The 20,649-nt window shown below is 40.8% G+C and overlaps 1 protein-coding gene across 4 annotated transcripts in view; it reads left to right on the forward strand.

The window, feature by feature from the left end:
- Positions 1-9,658: 9,658 nt before the first annotated feature.
- The window catches only part of LOC135583437 (callose synthase 3-like), a 58,662-nt gene continuing 47,671 nt past the window's right edge, over positions 9,659-20,649 (forward strand). The window contains exons 1-11 of one of the 4 annotated variants that reach the window (XM_065120926.1): positions 9,659-9,823; positions 9,897-9,980; positions 10,059-10,294; positions 14,744-14,844; positions 16,870-16,994; positions 17,096-17,189; positions 17,303-17,413; positions 17,502-17,618; positions 17,699-17,815; positions 17,909-18,000; positions 18,140-18,266. In XM_065120926.1, coding sequence (XP_064976998.1) covers positions 10,108-10,294; positions 14,744-14,844; positions 16,870-16,994; positions 17,096-17,189; positions 17,303-17,413; positions 17,502-17,618; positions 17,699-17,815; positions 17,909-18,000; positions 18,140-18,266 — 1,071 coding nt within the window. In that variant the 5' untranslated portion in view covers positions 9,659-9,823; positions 9,897-9,980; positions 10,059-10,107. Of the gene's footprint in view, positions 9,824-9,896; positions 9,981-10,058; positions 10,295-14,743; positions 14,845-16,869; positions 16,995-17,095; positions 17,190-17,302; positions 17,414-17,501; positions 17,619-17,698; positions 17,816-17,908; positions 18,001-18,134; positions 18,267-20,649 lie in introns of those variants that run through there. The other 3 variants (XM_065120924.1, XM_065120925.1, XM_065120927.1) reach the window with 3 other exon arrangements.

A 20,649-nucleotide genomic window follows, 5' to 3' on the forward strand; every position in this document is an offset into this window, starting at 1 on the left:
AAAAGAAAAGGCTTTCTACTACTATTTCTCCGTCGTCAAGCCATCGGTGCGATAAATCTTTCCTCCTCGGCAAACTGTCACGGACTTAGCTGGTTTTGCCTAAGTCGTGCGGCACCCTTGCGTTTATGTCTGCAAATGTTAGCCTCCCCGAAGCCTCCCATGTCCCTTAGGACCCACAAAAGAGAGAAACGGGTTAGAGAAAACGCCTCATTCGGGATCCACAAGCAAACATCTTCGAAAACACTTCATAAATAATGCAAATTACAAACAGATTTTACAAGCTCTGAACAGTTGCACAACAAAGGGTAAAATGATCCATTACAGATCGAAAATCTCTCACACGTGTCCACATGACACAACCTTTATTTACAAGCATAAAGCAGCCACCAACCTAACTAAAATGAGACTATTAAGCCTTCGGTCGTCCCTCTACATGCTGTACAAAGCATGAACATAACCGAAAGACACGGACATACATAAGCATTACATCAAACATCCTGTTTAGAAGTTTGTCTGTGACATTCTCCCCCACTTATTCCTTCGACGTCCTCGTCGAAGCCATTGTCGATACTGCAACTCATCGCCTTTGCTGAGTCTTCAATCTTTTGCTCTAGCTACAATGCACCTCTTAGCTCCCAACTGCTCTCCGCTACTGTTTTTGAGTAGTCGAACCTTTAATCCGCTATGTTGCTTCAACTCACCAATGACTCCGACTCTGGTGTGGGGTTAGCTGAGTTGTGTTGATCCTCGTTGATTCCTGCGGATCCCCCAAATGAAGTAAAAGACCATCCTTACTGCGCCAGTCTCTCAAATGTCTCATGCTGCTTGAACTAGGTGGATGCTTGTTGGAGCTTTAACGAGCATCGTCTCGCAAACTTCTGAAGTTTTGGGTCCTTCCTCCATAAAATTTGCTCATTGACTCTTCTTTCACGTAGTTGTCACATCCAAGTAGGTTCGCATCACTTCCGCTTTCGATTGGCATTTCGTTGGGAAATGAAGCGGACAATCTACTCTCAGTAGCACTGATCACCGTTGGTGAGGATTTGACAACTATTATCTTCCATTATTTTCGAAAGGTCTTTGAACTTGTGCAGAGCTCCTCTACTGGATAGATAAGAGAATTGGGGTACTCGGTTTCGTTCATTCTCTTAAGGGTTGAGAAGACAAAGGTTACTTGACTCCGCCCGCCTCCTCGAGGTTGTACTCCATGCATCGAGCTGATTACTAGCCTTCGCTTGCTCTTTGCTCACACTTCTGAAGCAGTTGAAGTGTTTGCACTCCTTGCATTGAGTTAGTTACTGTGATTCATCTTATCAATGCCATCGAACTTCTAGAATGCAGGAAGTTTTCACCCCAACTTGGAGTGATTCTCTCATATGTTTGGTCGCCTCTGGGATTGTACCGTCTTCTCCATCAACCCTGTCGCCTACTCCACTGAGTAGCGAAGGTACAACACCGCGTACTGTCTGTTTCGTTCCTTGGTCATGCACTCTTGCCTGACCCGAAGTCCTTCACTTTCGGCTATCGCGATGAGAAGCTCGTTGACACCGGTCTTACGAAGTTCCTTGGCCTCTGCCCTTCAGCCTTGTCTCGGTACTTGGAGTTTGCCTCCGCATGCTCCACCTCCTCGGCCTCTTTCACGACAAAGCGCTCTCCCTCCATGAGAGCAAGAGATCAATGACTTTCACGGAAGTCCCGCTTCTGCGGTACCATGGCGCTGCCATGCCCATGGCCCTACTATCCGTCGCCTCGCATCTGCATCCCTTTTCTTCACGATCAGTAGATATGTCTCCATGGCACTCCTCTGAGTCCACCTCCCTTCAACTGATGCTTGATTTTGGGTAGCTAAGTCCCTCTGGACTCGTCGTCGCTTCCTCGCCCCTTTCGACCCCCTGCTTCAATACCTTTATGTTCTACAAGTAGCTCTCTTTTGGTCGATGGAAAGACAGACTGTAACTCCCATGCATGGCCTCTGCCATCGCATTATAGGGCTTGCACCGATTCTGTTCTCCCTAGCTTCCTTGGTAGCAACGTTCGCTTACTCGACCTTGTCCTCTGACATGCCGGGCTCCCTTAAGCGAATATGAGCTATGAAGCAGTCCAACTCTCCAGCTGCTTCGATCATACCTCTGTATGATCAAATCCCTCCCATGGGGGTCACTGGTACTTGCATTCGAACTTTTCCCTTGATGGAACCCAGCCCCCATATGTTGATGACCAAGGTTTTCATCCGATGCAAAATTCGATGCACGCACGGAAGACCCGCCTCTGCGGTACCATGGCCTTCACTCCTTGAATCCATAGCCCTTCTTGCCGTTGTGTTGTTCACCGAAGTGGAGCTCCCAGTAGCTCCCGATCATACCTCCATATGATCTAGTCCCTCCCGGGACTATGTCGTGTGTGTCACATTGCCACGAACTGTTCCACCACGATCCGCTGCACCATGTCGCCTCCTGGTGATATCTCCATTACATTCTGATCCTTGTGGAATAAACTCGAATTGTGAACCCTCCATGTGTGGCCTCTGCCAATACATCGCAGAGTCTCTTCCACCTTCGATTTTGTTCACTCCTTTGGCAATCGACCTTCATCCACCCACTCTTGGGTCACACCTAGATGAAGCACCGCTCTAGAACAGTCCGTCGCCTAGTAGCTCCCGAAGTCCACCGACTTCATTGTAATTTGTGCACCATTGTCTGGATCCTGGGCCTCTGCCCCTACCAGTACAATCTCCACTACGCACCGCTTCCTTCATAGCAACTCGAATGGCGACACTGTGGCATATTCTTCAAGAGTACCCACCTCTGCGTCCTCTTACCCCGTGCTAAGGCCTTCTGTACCCAACTTCGCCTCCGCAAATTGAGTCGCCTTAGTTCCTCCTTCAAATGCTTCTCCGAGATAAGGTGCATGTGCCTCGAAGCTCCCTTCGTCTTTGGCACCATGCAAGATGAGTCCGCTCCGTCAGAATGAAGGACCCATGGAACAATATGATCCTACTCTTGCCTCTGCAAGAGTTCATGTCCTTGACCTCTGTCTAAGGAAAGCACTGTGCCTCTGCTCCATGTTCCAACTTCTATGCTGGCTCCCTTCATGCGGGTTGGGTACTTCGCCAAGTTACGCCCAAGTTGCTCCGCTCCTCGTTTTTGCATTGAGTCGATTGTGGCCCTCGTGCCCACCATTCCACGGGTCAGCCCTCCCTTGAGTCCGATCTCCACATCGACTCCAAGTATGCCTTCATTTAAGTTACTTTAGGTTGCTCCCCCACTTGATCTCGCAATGCATCCACCAATGAATTCTCTCGAGCGAGATCATGCGACAACTCCTCGCCGCTTGCTCAGTCCATTGAGCTTCGTGGAGTTGTTGTTTGTTGAGGTACTCCTCCTCAACTTGTGAGGTCCATCCCACATGATTCTCCCTCTGGAGAGCCGAGACTTATCCCTCCAAGATAACTGTCCTGTTGGAGCAACATCTCTCTTCGTTTCGGAGACCACCATCCCCTTGGACTACTCTGATCTACTGAACAAACTGTGCATTTTTTCTGCCTCCTACAAACGCACTTGCTAGATTGCGACTCCACATCAATACAGCCCCCGTTGCACCACTCAAGGCCTAGCAACATGCTGAACTCATTGCACACTTCAGCCTCCTACGGACGTATCCTTCACATGCCGAAGAGAAAGTTTCAATGCTCTATGGCGCCGAGTTTCGATCACCTTGGGATGGCCACGAACATTCCATCGTCCGCATACAAGTCCATGCATGAGTACCAAATTCTTCGAGTTAGCAAGTCCCCTCACCTCTGTGAGCTTTGCATAACTCTTTTGGTCGTTGAGCAACTCATTCCACCTTGCATGGTCTCATCCTTTACCAAGCGCCTCGCTTGTCTTGAGCACCATCAAGTATGGTTATCAACGTTGAGCCGTAGCTCAAACTCAGCCATCCCGACCTTTATGTGCTCCGCATTCTTCCAAGCTTGCTTGTTCTCGTGGTGCCTCTTGCGCTTGGTCATTCTTCTGAATGTCAATGTTAGATGCCCGCTCCTCTGAGCGACTCCTTTTCCCTACATCTCCATGCTCGTTTTCCCCCAAACGATCGCGCGTGTGCTGACTGCCCTCAACGCAGCCCCGCTAGGTCCCCCACATTTGCATGCTAAGTGTTTCTATGAGTGCTTGTCCCGCTCTGATACCATCTGTCACGGACTTAGCTGGTTTTTCCTAAGTCGTGCGGCACCCTTGCGTGTCCGTCCGCAAATGTTAGCCTCCCCGAAGCCTCTCATGTCCCTTAGGACCCACAAAAGAGAGAAACGGGTTAGAGAAAACGTCTCATTCAGGATCCACAAGCAAACATCTCCGAAAACACTTCATAAACAATGCAAATTACAAATAGACTTTACAAGCTCTGAACAGTTGCACAACAAAGGGTAAAATGATTCATTACGGACCGAAAATCTCTCACACGTGTCCACATGACACAACATTTATTTACAAGCCTAAAGCGGCCACCAACCTAACTAAAATGAGACTATTAAGCCTTCGGTCGTCCCTCTACATGCTGTACAAAGCATGAACATACCGAAAGACACGGACATACATAAGCATTACATCAAACATCATGTTTAGAAGTTTGTCCGTGACAAAACGGCAACTGTCTTCTCCACTGTCATTCTGCACCAATGTATGTTCCCTTCCATTGTGATGTCTCTAGTGCTGCGCTCACTAGCACTACCCCACATTTCCTTCTCTGTTACAGTTTCCTCCTCTGTTGTTTCTCCTCTGCTGTAGTCGTCGTCGTCGCAGCCGTAGCAACAACAATACGTTAACGTATTCAAGCTAAAGCTAGCTAATAAAGCTTCTTCGATAACGAGGCACGTGCATTCCCAAATTTTGTGAGTACGGATAACGTGCTAATTGCATTATCCTTTTAGCAAATCGTATAAAATAGTTGAAACGGATCATAAATAATAGAGGAGATCAGAAATAATGTGCTAATTGCAGGACTGCCTTGGGATGAGAGTGACTTAACTAGCTGTAGTCTGCTACATTAATATTGTTCACACTCATCTTCTGATAAGTTCATTAATTTCAATTTCTCATCAACTGACTAACCTAGCTTTTCTGTATCTCTTTGGTCGGCCAGTTTATGTATGCAAGCTATACTTTTCTGTATCACTAATGTTTGCAAGCAGCTAAATCTGAGGAATCTCGACTGTCTTGCTCTCTCAGGTTCTTAATAAATTTGGGATGGGTACATTATGGCCTATATGGACGGACTGCAAAAAGCTGTCGACAAAGTAACTCTCCTACTCGAGGTAAAGAGTTCACTCCTTTTGTTTATTTTGAGATGTTTGCTTAGTCAGTTTCCACGGTCTTGCCAAAACGATAAAAAAAAAAAAAAACATAAAATGAAACAAAACAAAAGGGGACAAAAAGGTAGATTCGAATGTGTAGAATAAAATATCGTAGAGCACGAAGCAAGAGGGGGTGAAAGCGGAGACGAACAATGTGTCATCTCATAAAAAGAATAGCTTAAGGTAGAAGGGTCCGTCGTGGCGTCTCTTCGTCTCTACCTCCGATGGCGAAGGCGGCGCCAGCTGAGTCATAAAACGTTAGGAAAAAAGAAAGAAAAGAGACGGGTGGGCAAAGCACGGACTTTAGCGATGGCCGAAAGGCTGTCGATGCACCGTCACCATCCACTTGACTTGTGTGTATTTGACACATACCCACGTCATGGCTGCCGTGTCAATGATGGCTACGTTAACGTATCGCTTCCGCTAGACCTCCACTCTGATTGACTTCCTTTAAATAGGATGCTGTTCCCCTTCCAAATCAATTATTGACAACGAAACATATCCCGATTTAGCCTTGAGTAGCTGGTGATGTAAATACGTACTGATAGTGTAAACAACCTTAAGTCGTCGTCTCGGGGTCGACGCGGCTTGGTTCGGATCCGGACGATGGGGGATCTTTCCGGGACGACCCTGGAGACCGCTAAGGTGGTCGGCTGCAGTGGTCCGATCGGGACGGGGTCGCCGTTTTCTCCGAGAGGGGGCTCCTCGCCTGGGCGTCCAGCGGGAGGCCTCCGTCTTCGCACCTGCACACAGGTCGGATCGGGAGAGCTCGACCCGACCCCTCCGACGATCAAGTCAGTGGATGGTAAAGGGGGTTTGTTCGTTCCCTCTGTCTGCCTCCACCATCCCGTTCAGAATGTGAGGGTATTTATAGGGAAGCTTACTGTTTCCTGATGTGCCTGCTTGCAGGGGGCAAGCTTGTACTTCTGGTAGCGTCTGACACTGATGTTGGCATGGCGTGAAGGATTGAGCCTGAGCAGGACGTTAGTGCGTCTCGACCGATGTTCTGGTTCGTTTGATCAGGTGCTGTCGGGTCAATCGAGACGTGAGGCGTCATCTGAGGTAGTTGACGTCAGGCCGAGTCTTGTCGCCATTATTATTCTCGTCACTTACGTATCATTCATCAACATGATTGGCTTTTTGAATAAAAATGTAAATCTGATTTATGTTGTTAGATTCAAAGTGATTAAACAGTTAAAGTAAATCTTTTTTCTTAAACAACAAAGAACAATTAATCAGGTTGGATGAGTCTCCCAACAACCTTAAGTCTAGTAATGATGTATTAAACCCATTATCGATTGGGAATCGGAGATGTCAACCGTTAAATTTTATAAAGATGCCAGTTAATGGTGTATTCTATTTTCTTGACTATCAAGATGTTGATTTGATAATCGAGATCAAACCTTGGTTATCTCAAGTCCGAAGGAGTATTCTATTGTATCTTCAATTTTCGTATTTCTAGTGACTATTCATTCCAACCAACCATACGGATTGGTTTTTGGGATGATCATGTGTTGACACTCATGATCATTCAACTACGTAATGAAATACGTAAACATTTATGATTGACTTGGAATCAATCGTGTTCAATTGACACCGAGAAACTTGTCGGCACGAGCTCGTGGAAAGTTATTAGGATTGACTTTTCTGAAATTTTGAACAAAGTTGCTGATGTACACAGCAGAGCGAGGCAGATGAGAACAACGCGTAAGTGACAGAGACATTTAATATGTCATATCTTCAAATGGCTCAATTGCCAATTCGTAACAACAATGTCAGTCTCCGGGGTCTACCGAAAGCTTGGCCGTCAGAATAGGCGCACGGTGTTCGAATAGTTGGCGCTCTTTTTGACGAGCCATTGGGGCTTGGGGCACGTGACCACTGCTTGGGTCTCCTCGTGGGGCCCAAAACAGTAGCCCCAGGTTGGCTTATTCTTTTACTAAAATATCCTTGCTTTTACAGATGTTGGGGTTTGAGTGAAAATAATATTAACTATTTGATATGAAATGTTTTTCCAAAACATGATCGAGTATAATCTTTTTTAATCTGAATTTGTACAGAATTATTTCTCGAAAACATTGATCCACTATCATATATCATCCATATTTCAAATTTAGTTAATTATTTTATTATTCATTTTCCTAAAAGAATTTAGATTTTTTATAATCAAATAATTCTCTAAACTAAACTCTAAGTTTAGAATCTTATGTTATTCTTGCAAATCATCTTTTATTTTTCTAAATATAAAATTATTTTTGTTCTCTACCTCACCTGTCATTGCCTTCGCCTCATTTTGACCTCCTCCATATCGTTGTCTTACTATAGCTGTTTTCATTCTTCATCTTTGCCTCATCGTGCTACGTTTTATATCGCTTTTGCCATCGTGAGACCTTTCGTCGCACTCATTGCCTCCACTTCCCTCCATTTGCTTTCATCCTTTTGCTCCCTTCAAATGTTCTTCTTATGCTGATGTCGAAGATGAGGATGCAAGGTGAGCATGAGGTAATAAGGCAACCATCGATGGATGTAGAGTTGTATGAGGGGTAGCGGGTGAGATAATCATGGGGATGAATATAGAGATAATATGATTATGGTAGTCGATGAGATAAGTGAAGGTGAAAGACCTAGGAAGGAAAGGGCTGTTTATAGGACGATATGTAGAGGTGATTGTCGATGTTAAGGAGGGAGGAAAATTACAACGACGCGATGTCAAAGGAAAGTTGTTGTGCCTCTTCCGTTACCCTCTTATAACTTCACCTTTTATGACTATTATCTTATCATCCCTTGTTTATCTATGAAGGGATATAGGATGGAGGTAGGAGGAGGAGAGTAGAGGCGACACACAGGATGGAAGAGTCTTGTTGTAATGGAGATGGCTTACAACGTAACGTGATGGGGCAGAGGCGACGTTGAAGGACGAAAGCTAATGATAAGATGATGATTTGGGATAATATCATCTCTAAAAGAATAATGAATACTATGCCAAAATAATACAGAGAATAAAAAAAGCTATGTTAGAAAAAAATTGAAAACTTAGAATTTTTGTTTTAGAATTTGCTCATTACAATTTGATTATTCCTCTATCCAGCAATATACATAGTTCTTGTATTATAAAATAAGGCTTCATCTTGCATCACATGGTTCTTGTAATTGAGACATGTGACATATGAGATATGATAGATAGAACTTGTATATTAAGAAGTCGGATAATGACAAGATAACTACCGATATAAGAACATAGCGCAAAATAATCGATTAGAATACAAATTTTTTCTTGAAAGAGAAAGAAAATGTTAAAATTATATAACTACTTGTAGTGCTAATTCATTTTCCTGAATTAAGACATGGCGCATAGAGGCATAGAGCAGCAGACCATATTAGGGTGTTCTTTTACAAGAGTTACGATTTAGTTCTCGAAAAAAGTCGTGAAGTTAGATGTTGCTTCCGAACAATGTGTAGGTGTCTCGTTATTAAACAAAGACCGGTTCTCAATCAAAGTCATACATTAAAATCCTTCACGTGATCGAAAGACAAATAAGAGATTACTCATATTCTAACTTAACCCATATCGTAACATCGGTAAAGGAATGCTAAGGATACACGTTGAGTCTCACTCCGTAATTTTGATTGATAATTTAAACAACGAGAGGCCATTTCTTTAAAATATTTTGAAATATTATTAAAATATATTTACTAATCTAGAGTATTTTGAAAAGTATATGATATGATAAACCATATCATAACATCAACCGGTGGGATTGGAGCCAACTCTTAAGTGAAGGAATGCCAAGATCCATGTTGAGTCTCATTCAATAACTTCGATTGATACTTTGAACAGTGAGAGATCATTTCTTTAAAATATTTTAAATATTATTAAAATATATTTACTTATCCAGAGTATTTTGAAAATTATATGATATGCCATGTAAATAAATATTCTTCTTTCACATATCTTTATACTTTATTTAGCTCCAATATCGAAAGGATTTTAGTTGACTAGTTAGCTAACTTTTCGAGATCATTTCGATCATTTTTACCTTTCGAGCTCCTCTTTGGTGTGCTGATTTAATAATTACCACAAATGTTCGAATAAATAGTTTCAAACAAATAATATATTTCTTTTTTCGTATGGTTAAAAGAAAACAAATAATTCCATGTAACCGACGGCTGCGCAAAATGGAATCCTCAGCCGAAAACGACCGTTACGACTTACTAATGGCGTTGTCGTAAATAATCAGCAGATCGGCTCCCTTTTTTTGTTTTCTGTTGGCCTGCTCCTCACCACTCTCCCCTCCTCTCTGTCGGCGTCGTGCCTTTTTCTTTTTCGTTCTCCCTTTCTCCATTCACCCCCTCTCCATCGTTTCCCTCAAAAAGAAAACCTCGGTAGCGTCAACTCACACCATATTCTCCACTCGCTTGCTCTGTCTGTGTGGAATTCTCAGATCCGCGATCGTCTTCCTCCGAAAAAGGAATCTGGTAATCTTCTGCTGGTTCTTGATGATGTTTCCTTTGGTTTCGGGTTTGACACTATGACGACTTTAATTGCTAGACATGGGGAAGTGGAAGCGGGAGTGAAGGCGCAAGCGAGACGGTGGGGATCGTTGTGATCGTCTTCCTCCAAGGGAAGAAATCGGTAAGCTCCCGCTCGATTTCGGGTTCGAGTCTCGTTCTTTTGAGTCCTTTCTTGCACTATGATGACTTCGATTGCTAGTCTTGGGTAAGCGGAAGCTGAAGCGAGGTGGTGGTGAGGGTTGGAGGAGATGGCTTCCTCTCGAAGAGGGGCGCAGCAGCCGCCAGCGCGGCAGATACTCCGGACGCAGACGGCCGGCAACCTTGGAGAGTCGATGTTCGACAGTGAGGTCGTGCCATCCTCCCTGGACGACATCGCCCCCATCCTCCGCGTGGCCAACGAGGTCGAGCAGGAAGACCGCCGAGTCGCTTATCTCTGTGAGTCCCCCCCACCTCGTGTTGCTCAATTTCTTGGAATCTTGGTCATCTTTATGGGAATCCGCTGATGGGCCTTTTAAGTTTTAACTGTTACTCTGCCTTGAAATAGCTATAGTTCCTTTGGTTTGTGCTTTGCGGTTTATGTGGGTTTACTGGTTCTGTGTTTGCTGCAAGCTTCTTGCCTGTTCTGGTGTACTACCTTAAAACAAAAAAGATTGATTCGCAGGCCACCGAAAATTGCTTTTCCTTATTTCCAGAGCCTTACTGATTGTTGTAATAAATGAAGATTGATCTTGATAACTGCAGAAATCCATGTGTTTTAGGTTTCGTTGTTTGCACCCTTAATTACAAACCTTTCCTCTGAAGGTTTGATTTGGACTCCATGAAAGCAACACATCTTAGTTTGGGACTTCACTAGTCAGAGGATTCTAAAGTGAAAATTACAATAAAAAGGAAGTGCTTGTAACAGCAAAAGTTAGCCAGATTGTTATCAGCATGGCCCTGATGATGCTGTGCACGCATGCTCTCAAGAAGCTAGAAACATTGATGTGCATTGTCAAATTTTGGGTGCCCTCCTGATATTAAAATTGTTGGCATGGTAATGCGTTTGTTTGGTAGGTGCTTAAGATGATTAGAAATGATGGAATTGTTTCAGACCATGAGTGTAATCAACAACTTCTTGTCCTGGTAACTCTTGTACCAACCGATTCATTGTACACCACGAAACAATTAACTGAAATTTCAACTTTTTGACCTTTTAATCTCTTTCAGTATGTTGTTCTGCATGTCCCCCAACCCTCGAGTTAACCATCTTGTATGATGTAGTAGTTAAAAACAGACCTGTTTTTGACTGTCAAGGTTTGCATCACCGACTCATTGGTCTGACTGGTGGTTCAATTGGTCGAACTATAGATTTAATATAAAAAAATTCAAATAATATATTATATTCTTCATTTTTTTTGTTTTTCTTCTTCCTTCATATCTTTCCTTCTCGTCTTATGTTCTTATCTCCTCTTTTTGTTCCTCTCAGACTCTTCTCCCTCCTTTCCTTTGCTCCCATCTTCTTTTCTCCTACTTTGTCTCCTTCCCATGTTCCTTTTTTCTCCTCCTCCTTTTCTTGCTTCCTTCACTCCTTTTCGCCTCCTTACTCTTCCTTTTTTTCCTTCCTTTGCTCTTCTTCTCTTCCTTCCCCACTGGTTGATTAAGGATTTGACCATGTTAACTGGTTCAAAATGTTTTTTTTTTTTTTTTGACTTACCTAATCTATTGATAGGACTGGACTGAAGCGAACCCATGATTTCCCTTGTTACCTGCCACTTTGGTCTGGTTTTGATAATAATACTATGCAAGGCTGAATATTTTGTCCAAATTCTATCATCTGCTGGTTTATGAGTAGATCTTGTTAGTACTTAGTAGATCATAGGAACATCTAAATCTTCATATCATTTTGGTTAAATTGGCTTAGCAAATTTGACCATGAACAAGAATAAGCTTATGTTAATAGCTTAACCAAAGGCTAATGTTTTCTCTAGGTTAGCATACATCCATGCTTTATTTCAGTATCATTAAAAGGCAATATTAGTGACAACATTCTAAGGAGGAAAACTGGATCCTCAAACATGGTTATGTAAAATGTTGTTTCCACTATCGTGAACAAAATAAAGAATGTAGACCAAGGGAACTTTTTTGGATGCTTTTTGATAAATAATAGGACTTGGAATAACTTCCAAGATATAATGGTCTCTCTTTTTTATTGTCGTCTTTGCTTCTTGCTTAATTCCATTGCATTATAATTTCTTTTTATTTTTTTGACTTTTACCTTGCTAACTAAAAACCAAGCTATAGTTTTATCAGTTACTAAGTCACTTATTAGTCAAAGGGCTAATATTAATTTCATTGACATGAATATCATTGTCTTTTATTTTACTTTTTCATACCCTCGAGAAGAGTATTCAAAACATGTATTTTGGGGGAGGGTAGTAACTGATATACTATCTCTAATTATAGCCCACATCTGATGTGAGATTATTTGAGTATCACAAACTCCCTCTCTCAAATATTTGGTATCCTCATCTAATTCGCAGACAATCACACAACAACATTAATCATTTCAATTCTGCAAGGTGTTGTGGGATCTTGGAGGTGTGATGACCTGTCATGTTGTCACCATTGTCTATAATGGTTCTCTACCATATTGGAGATTCACCAGGATGCACAATAAGTCCCAAGTGTCACATGGCAGAAATGGTTGTAAGCTTAGATATCATTATCGTCATGACTTATGCTTGGAAATCATGTAGGCCAAGCACAACATGGGAAAGAGGTACACAGAAGGTGTTCTTAGGTGTACTATCTCAAGTCATAACCCATACCTGGTGGGTCTATCTCTGGATATCACATTTTTGTGTCTAAAATCATTCTTTCAGAAAGAAATCAGAAATTTGAATTTTTGCCATTTTTCTTACTTAATTTGATTGCATTTATTCTCCTCAATGAGATATATTTTGGCAACACCATCTATACAAAACTCTCCATTTAGAGTAGGTCTAAAAAACTACTTATAAAGGACAACTACAGTACATAGCCACTCCAAAAAAAAGGGACTCTGGGCTGACAGACATTCTCAATGTTTCAGGGAGAGCCAGTCCTTTTTGATGTGTTAAGTACCACAATCATTGATTTATTTATCTTTATTTATTAGTGGCCCAATAGAAAAGAAGACACAATCTTTTAAAGCATATTCCCTCCTTTGTCAAAATAGCATAAGAAGTCCAACAATTTCAGCTCAATTCTTGTAAGTGTTGCTTGTCTACTGTGAGAACTATTCTCAATCCTAGCTCTAGAGTTTGCCATGTAAATAGAGTAATATACTCTTTTATCTTCCAAATATTTTCCTTCCCATCAGCTATCCATCTTCCACCATTAATATATTTTCCACCTTGCCACCAGGATGCACACTTATTGCGTGTTGCTGTAATTTGTTGTCTTTCTTGTCTTTGGAACTTAAGATATGGATTTGGCCATACTCTCCCCTTTAACGCTTCACTATTCTTTTATTTCTATATATTCTAAACATCACATGCAATTTTTTATGCATTTAGCAACTTCTATGATTTTTATGAAGGGTTGACATGGGCGTAATAGAGGATACAATATGAAGCCTTTTCAAGGCTCAGGTTTCTCAATACTCCTGAATGTCTGAACCATATGCAAGCACCACAAGGTTGCCATTAGGTTTTTTTCTCAAGTTGGTCATGCCTCTGCTCTTGTAAGTTGCTAAGGTTTGAGGCAATATGATTGCATCATTGCCTTCAAGTCTTTGAAAACCCTTCAGCATTATATTTCAGCCTTTTCATAATGTATTAGCTATGTTGGAAGATCACTTCCTCTCTCTAGTTGAGCATATAGGTCTATATTTTCTACGTTCGAGAACTTGGGAATCCTTGCATATTGTACTTTCCTACTTGGTTTGCTTCCTACAAAGGGTTTTAAACTCTTAATTACCACAAGCTGTGAATTTCATCTTGTTAGGCATGAGTTCTTCCTAAGTCATGTCCATATAACCACAGTGGTTATGACTACTAAAGTTGTAACATATAACCACTCATTTGTTGACCTTTGCTGAGTTGTTATGGTTTGATCTTGTGAATTTATTAATTTCCCCCCTATATTTTTAGATTTCACTTAAAAAATTGGCCACATATGTTCTTATATAGTTACAGGGACTCTTTCTCTTCTTCTTTGGCTGCATAGTAGGTGCTTCTAGCTTTGGTGTTTTCTATGTGATTCTTTTATTAAAAGAAAGTGTTTTTTGTTTTTATTTATCAGTTTATTGAAGAACTCACTGTTCCGTTTAATATCACAATAGGAGAACTATTATCAATCCCTTCCATTCTATACTGACTACATCAGGTACTGGTTTTACGTTGGGTATCCCCTTAATGACAAAGAAGTGTGAATCTCACATGCTGATGTATCTCTTACTAGGAAATATGGCTGGACCATATGCATGAAGAACTTAAACAATCTATTACGGGTGGTATGCCCATCAATTTTACGTATGCTGGTTGAACCAAATAACTTGTGATGCTCTCAAAATTCTCGCTACACAGACTTTCTTTCTTTGAATAATTTGGTAGGATTCATTTATTTATTGTATTTTATCTAGCAGATAACTCATGGAATAAAAATGAGGTGTAGGAACTTATAAGGTTCTTTTATCTCCTAATTAGGAACTCTACTAACTGCTTTACAGGATAAATCATTTTCCTTTTTCTTATTCTATGGTTGCTGCTCATTTTTTATGCAACGTCCCTGGATATTGAGCAAGTTTTAAGTTTATTTAGTCAATCATGTGGATTGTACATGAAGATATGCACATCATAATATTATATTTGTTCCTTACATTAATTTGAATTAACTGTCAATTATTATTTTTTTGTTGAGTAGGTCGGTTCTATGCGTTTGAAAAGGCTCATAGACTAGATCCAACTTCAAGCGGACGTGGTGTTCGTCAATTCAAGACTGCTCTATTGCAGCGTCTAGAAAGGGTTCGTTTCTTATACATAATAATTGCTGATAATTCTTGTAATTAAAGAGTATTTTACTTTTCTGTCAAAAATTTATAGCTTACCTTTTTGCCAAAAATGTATGCTGATTACAAGCTCTGGGTTATATAGGAAACCGTAGAGTTGGCATCAATTAATCTGGTTTACTTCAAACTTTTCCATTCAAATATATTATGTTATATTAATTTATTGATTTAATGTCAATATGAAGATTGGATTCCTTTAGGAAAGTAATTTCCAAATTTAAAACAATTCCATCGAGACATATTAAAATAGATATATTATTTTCTTTATTTACTGTCTTTATTTTCTTTTTTGGCCCATTTAGAGATGATTTTAATAGTAATAGTGCTACTGAAATTCCCAGTTTGCATTATTCATAATTTCATATATGCTGTGAGGTTATCACTGTTGTGAGACCATGGCCTTTGGTTATGATTTCTAAGAATAGGAGAGACCGAGAGTCTAAGTAACCAACTTTCAACATGCTTGTTTCTTACTTGATTCTTATCCCTGATTCCTGCTTCCTTTATATCCTGCCACGAGCTAGAGGAAACAACTGATCTATTGCATGATCAATCTGTAGTATCATGAAATTGTGTATCAAAACAACCATTAAGATGATGATGCATTATGTTTATAGTTTTGTGATATTTCTATCAAATGGAGCTTATATTCTAATTCTAGCTGCTGTAATGTCGTGACAGATCGTTTGAATCTACTTTAGATGCCACCAATAAACTCTTTTTCTTCTTCTGTTTCATCTTTTATATATTTTAAGAAGGCTTTAAGAATGGTATAGGTCTACCCTTGGCACCTTGTGACGTTTGCTTCACTGTGACATCAGTGTCAAAATCTTGAGTCATGAAACAACCTTCTGAACATAGCTATATGATTGCATGTCTTTCCCTTCACAGACCTTCCACCAGGTTACTCTTTTTGTTAAGTTACAGGTTTGATGCATAGGTATTCACCTCCTTTTGATAATTGCAATTTCTCTAGAATTTTGTCACTTTCAGCTCATTCTTTTGCATGAGTTCAGAACAGCAACAGACATTCTTTGCTGTAATCTAGGTGGTAGCCCAAGTAACGTTTGCTTCACTCTGACTTCAGTGTCAAAATCTTGAGTCATGAAACAACCTTACTGAACATAGCTATATGATTGCATGTCTTTCCCTTGGCAGACCTTCCACCAGGTTGCTCATTTTGTTAAGTTACAGGTTTGATGCATAGGTATTCACCTCCTTTTGATAATTGCATTTTCTCTAGAATTTTGTCACTTTCAGCTCATTCTTCTGCATGAGTTCAGAACAGCAACAGACATTCTCTGCTGTAATCTAGGTAGCCCAAGTACCATGCTGCTCCTTGTTATTGCTTTTGAGTTTTAGCCATTCCTCTTTAGTTTTCTTTTGCTTATCCTGGCTCCTCTAATCTGGACTGGCTCACTTCACCTCACTAGTGCATTTCAGATCTAAATCTAAATCTCAGTGGTTCTATTACTTCTCTCTTACCAGTTGAAGTTCTGATTCTGCCCTAGAAAACTTACATTGGTTCTTGTCCTACACATGGTAGACAACTGGTAGGTTCAAACAATTGCCAAATATTTATATATTTCAGACATCAAGGGTATAAAGCATATGGGGCCACTACATATTTACTTACTCTTAGGATTCGTATGGTGTATTATCCTGTAGTAAATGTATTTTTCAGAATGCTGCTTATTGCAAAGTGTTTGTATGGATGAACGCAAAATTGCTTTGCCAATAATTTTTTTGACATTAACTAACTTCACTGAACATAGTTTGCTTCACAACTGAGCAATCACTCTTTCTATGCATTTTTGATGATAAAAGATGTTGCTTGATAAATGTCTATGACTCTATGCTTCACCACTGAACATACTTTGCTTCTCTTTCTCTTCATTTTTTATGTTAAAAGATGTTGCTTGATAAAAGAGGTATCTAGGATCTATGTCTACTGTTTATTGTTATCGAATAATTTTTGTAGGAGAATGATCCCACTTTAGAGGGAAGGTTACAAAAAAGTGATGCACGCCAAATGCAGACCTTTTATCAACAATACTATAAAAGATATATTCAAGAGCTTCAAAATGCTGCTGATAAAGCTGACCGGTGAGTTTTAAACATTCAATGAGAGGTGACTAGATTGCAAGTGTGACTGATGTTTAGCGTGTTTTTCTTGTCAAAAGTTCCTGATTATTGTGATTTATCAGTGCTAAACTTTTCAAAGCATACCGAACTGCTGCTATATTATTTGAGGTCTTAAAAGCTGTCAATCTTACTCAATCTGTTGAAGTTGATCATGAGGTGATTGCTATTTCTTTTCTGTTTGTTTTACACACGCTGCTTTGTAGTCCAAAATCCAAATTTTCAATAGCTAAATCTTTTTTAAATAAACCAAATGATTGGATTATTTTTAGATATTGGAAGCTGCCCATAAAGTCGAGGAAAAGAAAAAGGCACTTGGACCTTACAATATTCTCCCTCTTGATCCTGATAGTGCAAGTCAGGCAATTATGCTGTATCCCGAGGTTCTGCTCCTATAATTGGTTGGATCTGCTTTTGATCTGAAGAAATAATCCAAGGATCCTCTAATTTTGCTTTAGGTTTGTTCTGCAGATTCAAGCTGCTGTCAGAGCTCTTCGGAATACCAGGGGCTTACCATGGCCAAAGGGCCACACTAAGAAAGTAGATGAAGATATTCTCGACTGGCTACAGTTAATGTTTGGTTTTCAGGTAGAGAAGCCATTGTTTCTTCTCATTTATTTTCATGCTGATTGTATGCTATCAGGTATTGTTTAGTTTGAACATTGCAGTCAGTTATGTTGTCATATATGCAGAAGGATAATGTATCTAATCAAAGGGAGCATCTTGTTTTGTTACTGGCGAATGTCCACATACGCCAAAACCCGAATTCTGACCAACAACCAAAGGTTCACTTTGTCTTGTGCAAATTATAGAATGATGTGAAGTTGGTCTTTCTTTTAATATTTCTCTGGTCAATAACAAAAGTGTTTCATTTTCAGTTGGATGACCATGCATTAGATCATGTTATGAAAAGGTTGTTTAAGAATTACAAGAAGTGGTGCAAATACCTGGACCGCAATAGCAGCCTTTGGTGAGTTTGGAAATTGTCTACCAAAATATATTGTGTTGATTGTTCCTTTTCTTTTGTTGTCATCTATAGTTCTGCAAAATGTTAAGAAATTTGCTTATGTTTACTACTACTATGCAATTACTCTCATCCTGAAGTTCAGGCTACCAAATATCCAACAAGAAGTGCAACAACGAAAGCTGCTATATATGGGCCTCTACCTTCTTATCTGGGGTGAAGCTGCAAACTTGCGATTCATGCCCGAGTGTCTCTGCTATATCTATCATCATGTGAGTTATCAGGCCACAAACTTTTGCTAGTTTCATGTTTCTGTTTGTAATAATACCTTTTCCCTGTCCCTCATTCTATTAATGTTCCTGAGATAGATAAGTTTGCTATGGGATTGCCCTTGGTTCTTACTGTGACTTGTTTTATTAAATCCCTTATAAGATATTCCTTTTTGCAATATATGATCCATTTTCATTGGTCGTATACTATTATTTCTGTTGCCATAATATTTTCAAAGGCAAAGAAATGTATTATTGTTCAGATCAAAGTATCAGATATCGATATTGGACCAGTACTGGTCCCTAGTTAGACCAATACATAGCAGCATGCCAATAAATGTTATGGCAGTGAACTCTTTGGCACAGACTAAGAGAAAGAGGGGAGAAAGGAGGGCCATAGGAGGAGAAAGAGGAGGAGAGGAGCAGAGTGGTAGGAGGAAGCGGAGGCAGAGTTTGAGGAAGAGAAGCGAGATGGAAGAGGAGGAGACGAAGACAGGAGGTGGAGTATCAAAGACAGAGGAAGAAACAGTGGTAGTGAAGAAAAGGCTGCAATGAGGCAATAAGTGGCAGTGGTAAGGCAGCAAGCAGTGGTGACAAGGCACAGCAATAAAGATTGAAAGAGAGTGAGGAACGTGGGGGGAACAAAACAGAAAGACAATTGTCTGTATAAAAGGAAAAATTGATAGGTGTATTGGGCAGTAAGCTTACCTCTTGATATCCTCAGTTTTAACCTTTAAAATTGAGCAGTAAGTCTGGGTTTTGCCCAACTTAGGTGAAGTTTTGGTCTCTGGTTGTGGCGAAAAGAGGAGAAAAGGATACTGTTTAGGTGCAGGAGAAAAATGTTTTGGTGGTGGAGATAATGATGTGGTGGAGCTGACATGGTAGAGGAGATGATGTATCAGGGAAAATGTCATGGTGGAGAAGGCAATGCCGAATTGTTGAATAAATATCTGAACCATCATGTCACGGACTTAGTTGGTTTTGCCTAAGTCGTGCAGCACCCTTGCGTGTCCGTTCGCAAAGGTCAGCCTCCCCGAAGCCTCCCATGGTCCCTTAGGACCCACAAAAGAGAAAACAGGTTAGAGAAAACGCCTAACTTGGGATCCACAAGCAAACATTCCAGGAAACACTTCATAGACAATGCAAATTACAAACAGACTTTACAAGATCTGAACAGTTGCACAACAAAGGGTCAAAATGGTCCATTACAGACCGAATAACTCTCGCAAGTGTCCACATGACACAACATTTATTTATAAGCCTATGAAGGCCACCAAACCCAACTAAAATGGAGTTGTTAAGCCTTCGATCGTTCCTTTACATGCTGTGCAAAGCATGAACAAACAGAAAGACACGGACATACATAGGTATTACATCAAACATCCTGTTTACAACTTTGTCCGTGACATTCTCCCCCACTTATTCCTTCGACGTCCTCATCGAAGCCTTTGCCGACAATGCAACTCATCGCATTTGCCGAGTCTTCAATCTTTTGCTCCCGCTGCAATGCGCCTCTTGGCTTCCAACTGCTCTCCGCTGCTGTTTTTGAGTAGTCGAACCTTTGATCCACCATGCTGCTTCAACTCGCCAATGACTTTGACTCTAGTGTGGGGTTGGCTGAGTTATGTTGATCCTTTGTTGATTCCTGTTGATCCTCCAGATGAAGGAAAAGACCATCCTTACTATACGCCAGTCTCTTAAATATCACATGTTGCTTGAACTGGGTGGATGCTTGTTGGAGCTTTAACGAGCATCACCTCGTAAACTTTCGAAGTTTTTGGGTCATTCCTCCATAAAATTTGCCCATTGACTCTTCTTACACTTAGTTGTCACTTCCAAGTAGGTTCGCATCACTTCCGCTTTTGATTGACATTTCGTTGGGAAATGAAGCGGACAATCTACTCTTAGTAGCACTGATCACCGTTGGTGAGGATTTGACAACTATTGTCTTCCATTATCTTTGAAGGGTCTTTGAATCTGTGCAGAGCTCCTTTGCTGGATAGATAAGAAAATTGGGGTACTCGGTTTCGTCCATTCTCTTAAGAGTTGAGAAGGCAAAAGTTACTTGACTTCGCCCGCCTCCTCGAGGTTGGACTCCATTCATCGAGCTGGGTACTGGCCTTCGCCTACTCTTTGCTCACACTTCTAAAGCACTTAAAGTGTTTGCACTCCTTGCGTTAAGTTAGCTACTGTGATTCACCTTCTCAATGCCATTGAACTTTTGGAATGCAAGAAGTTTTCACCCCAACTTAGAGTAATTCTCTAATAGATTTGGTCGTCTCTGGGATTATACCGTCTTCTCCATTAACCCTGCCGCCTACTCCCCTGAGTAGCAAAGGTACAACACCGCGTACTGCTTGCTTCGTTCCTTGGTCATGCACTCTTA

The sequence above is a fragment of the Musa acuminata genome, chromosome BXJ2-8, assembly GCF_036884655.1.
Source record: "Musa acuminata AAA Group cultivar baxijiao chromosome BXJ2-8, Cavendish_Baxijiao_AAA, whole genome shotgun sequence".
In the NCBI taxonomy this organism is placed as follows: domain Eukaryota; kingdom Viridiplantae; phylum Streptophyta; class Magnoliopsida; order Zingiberales; family Musaceae; genus Musa; species Musa acuminata.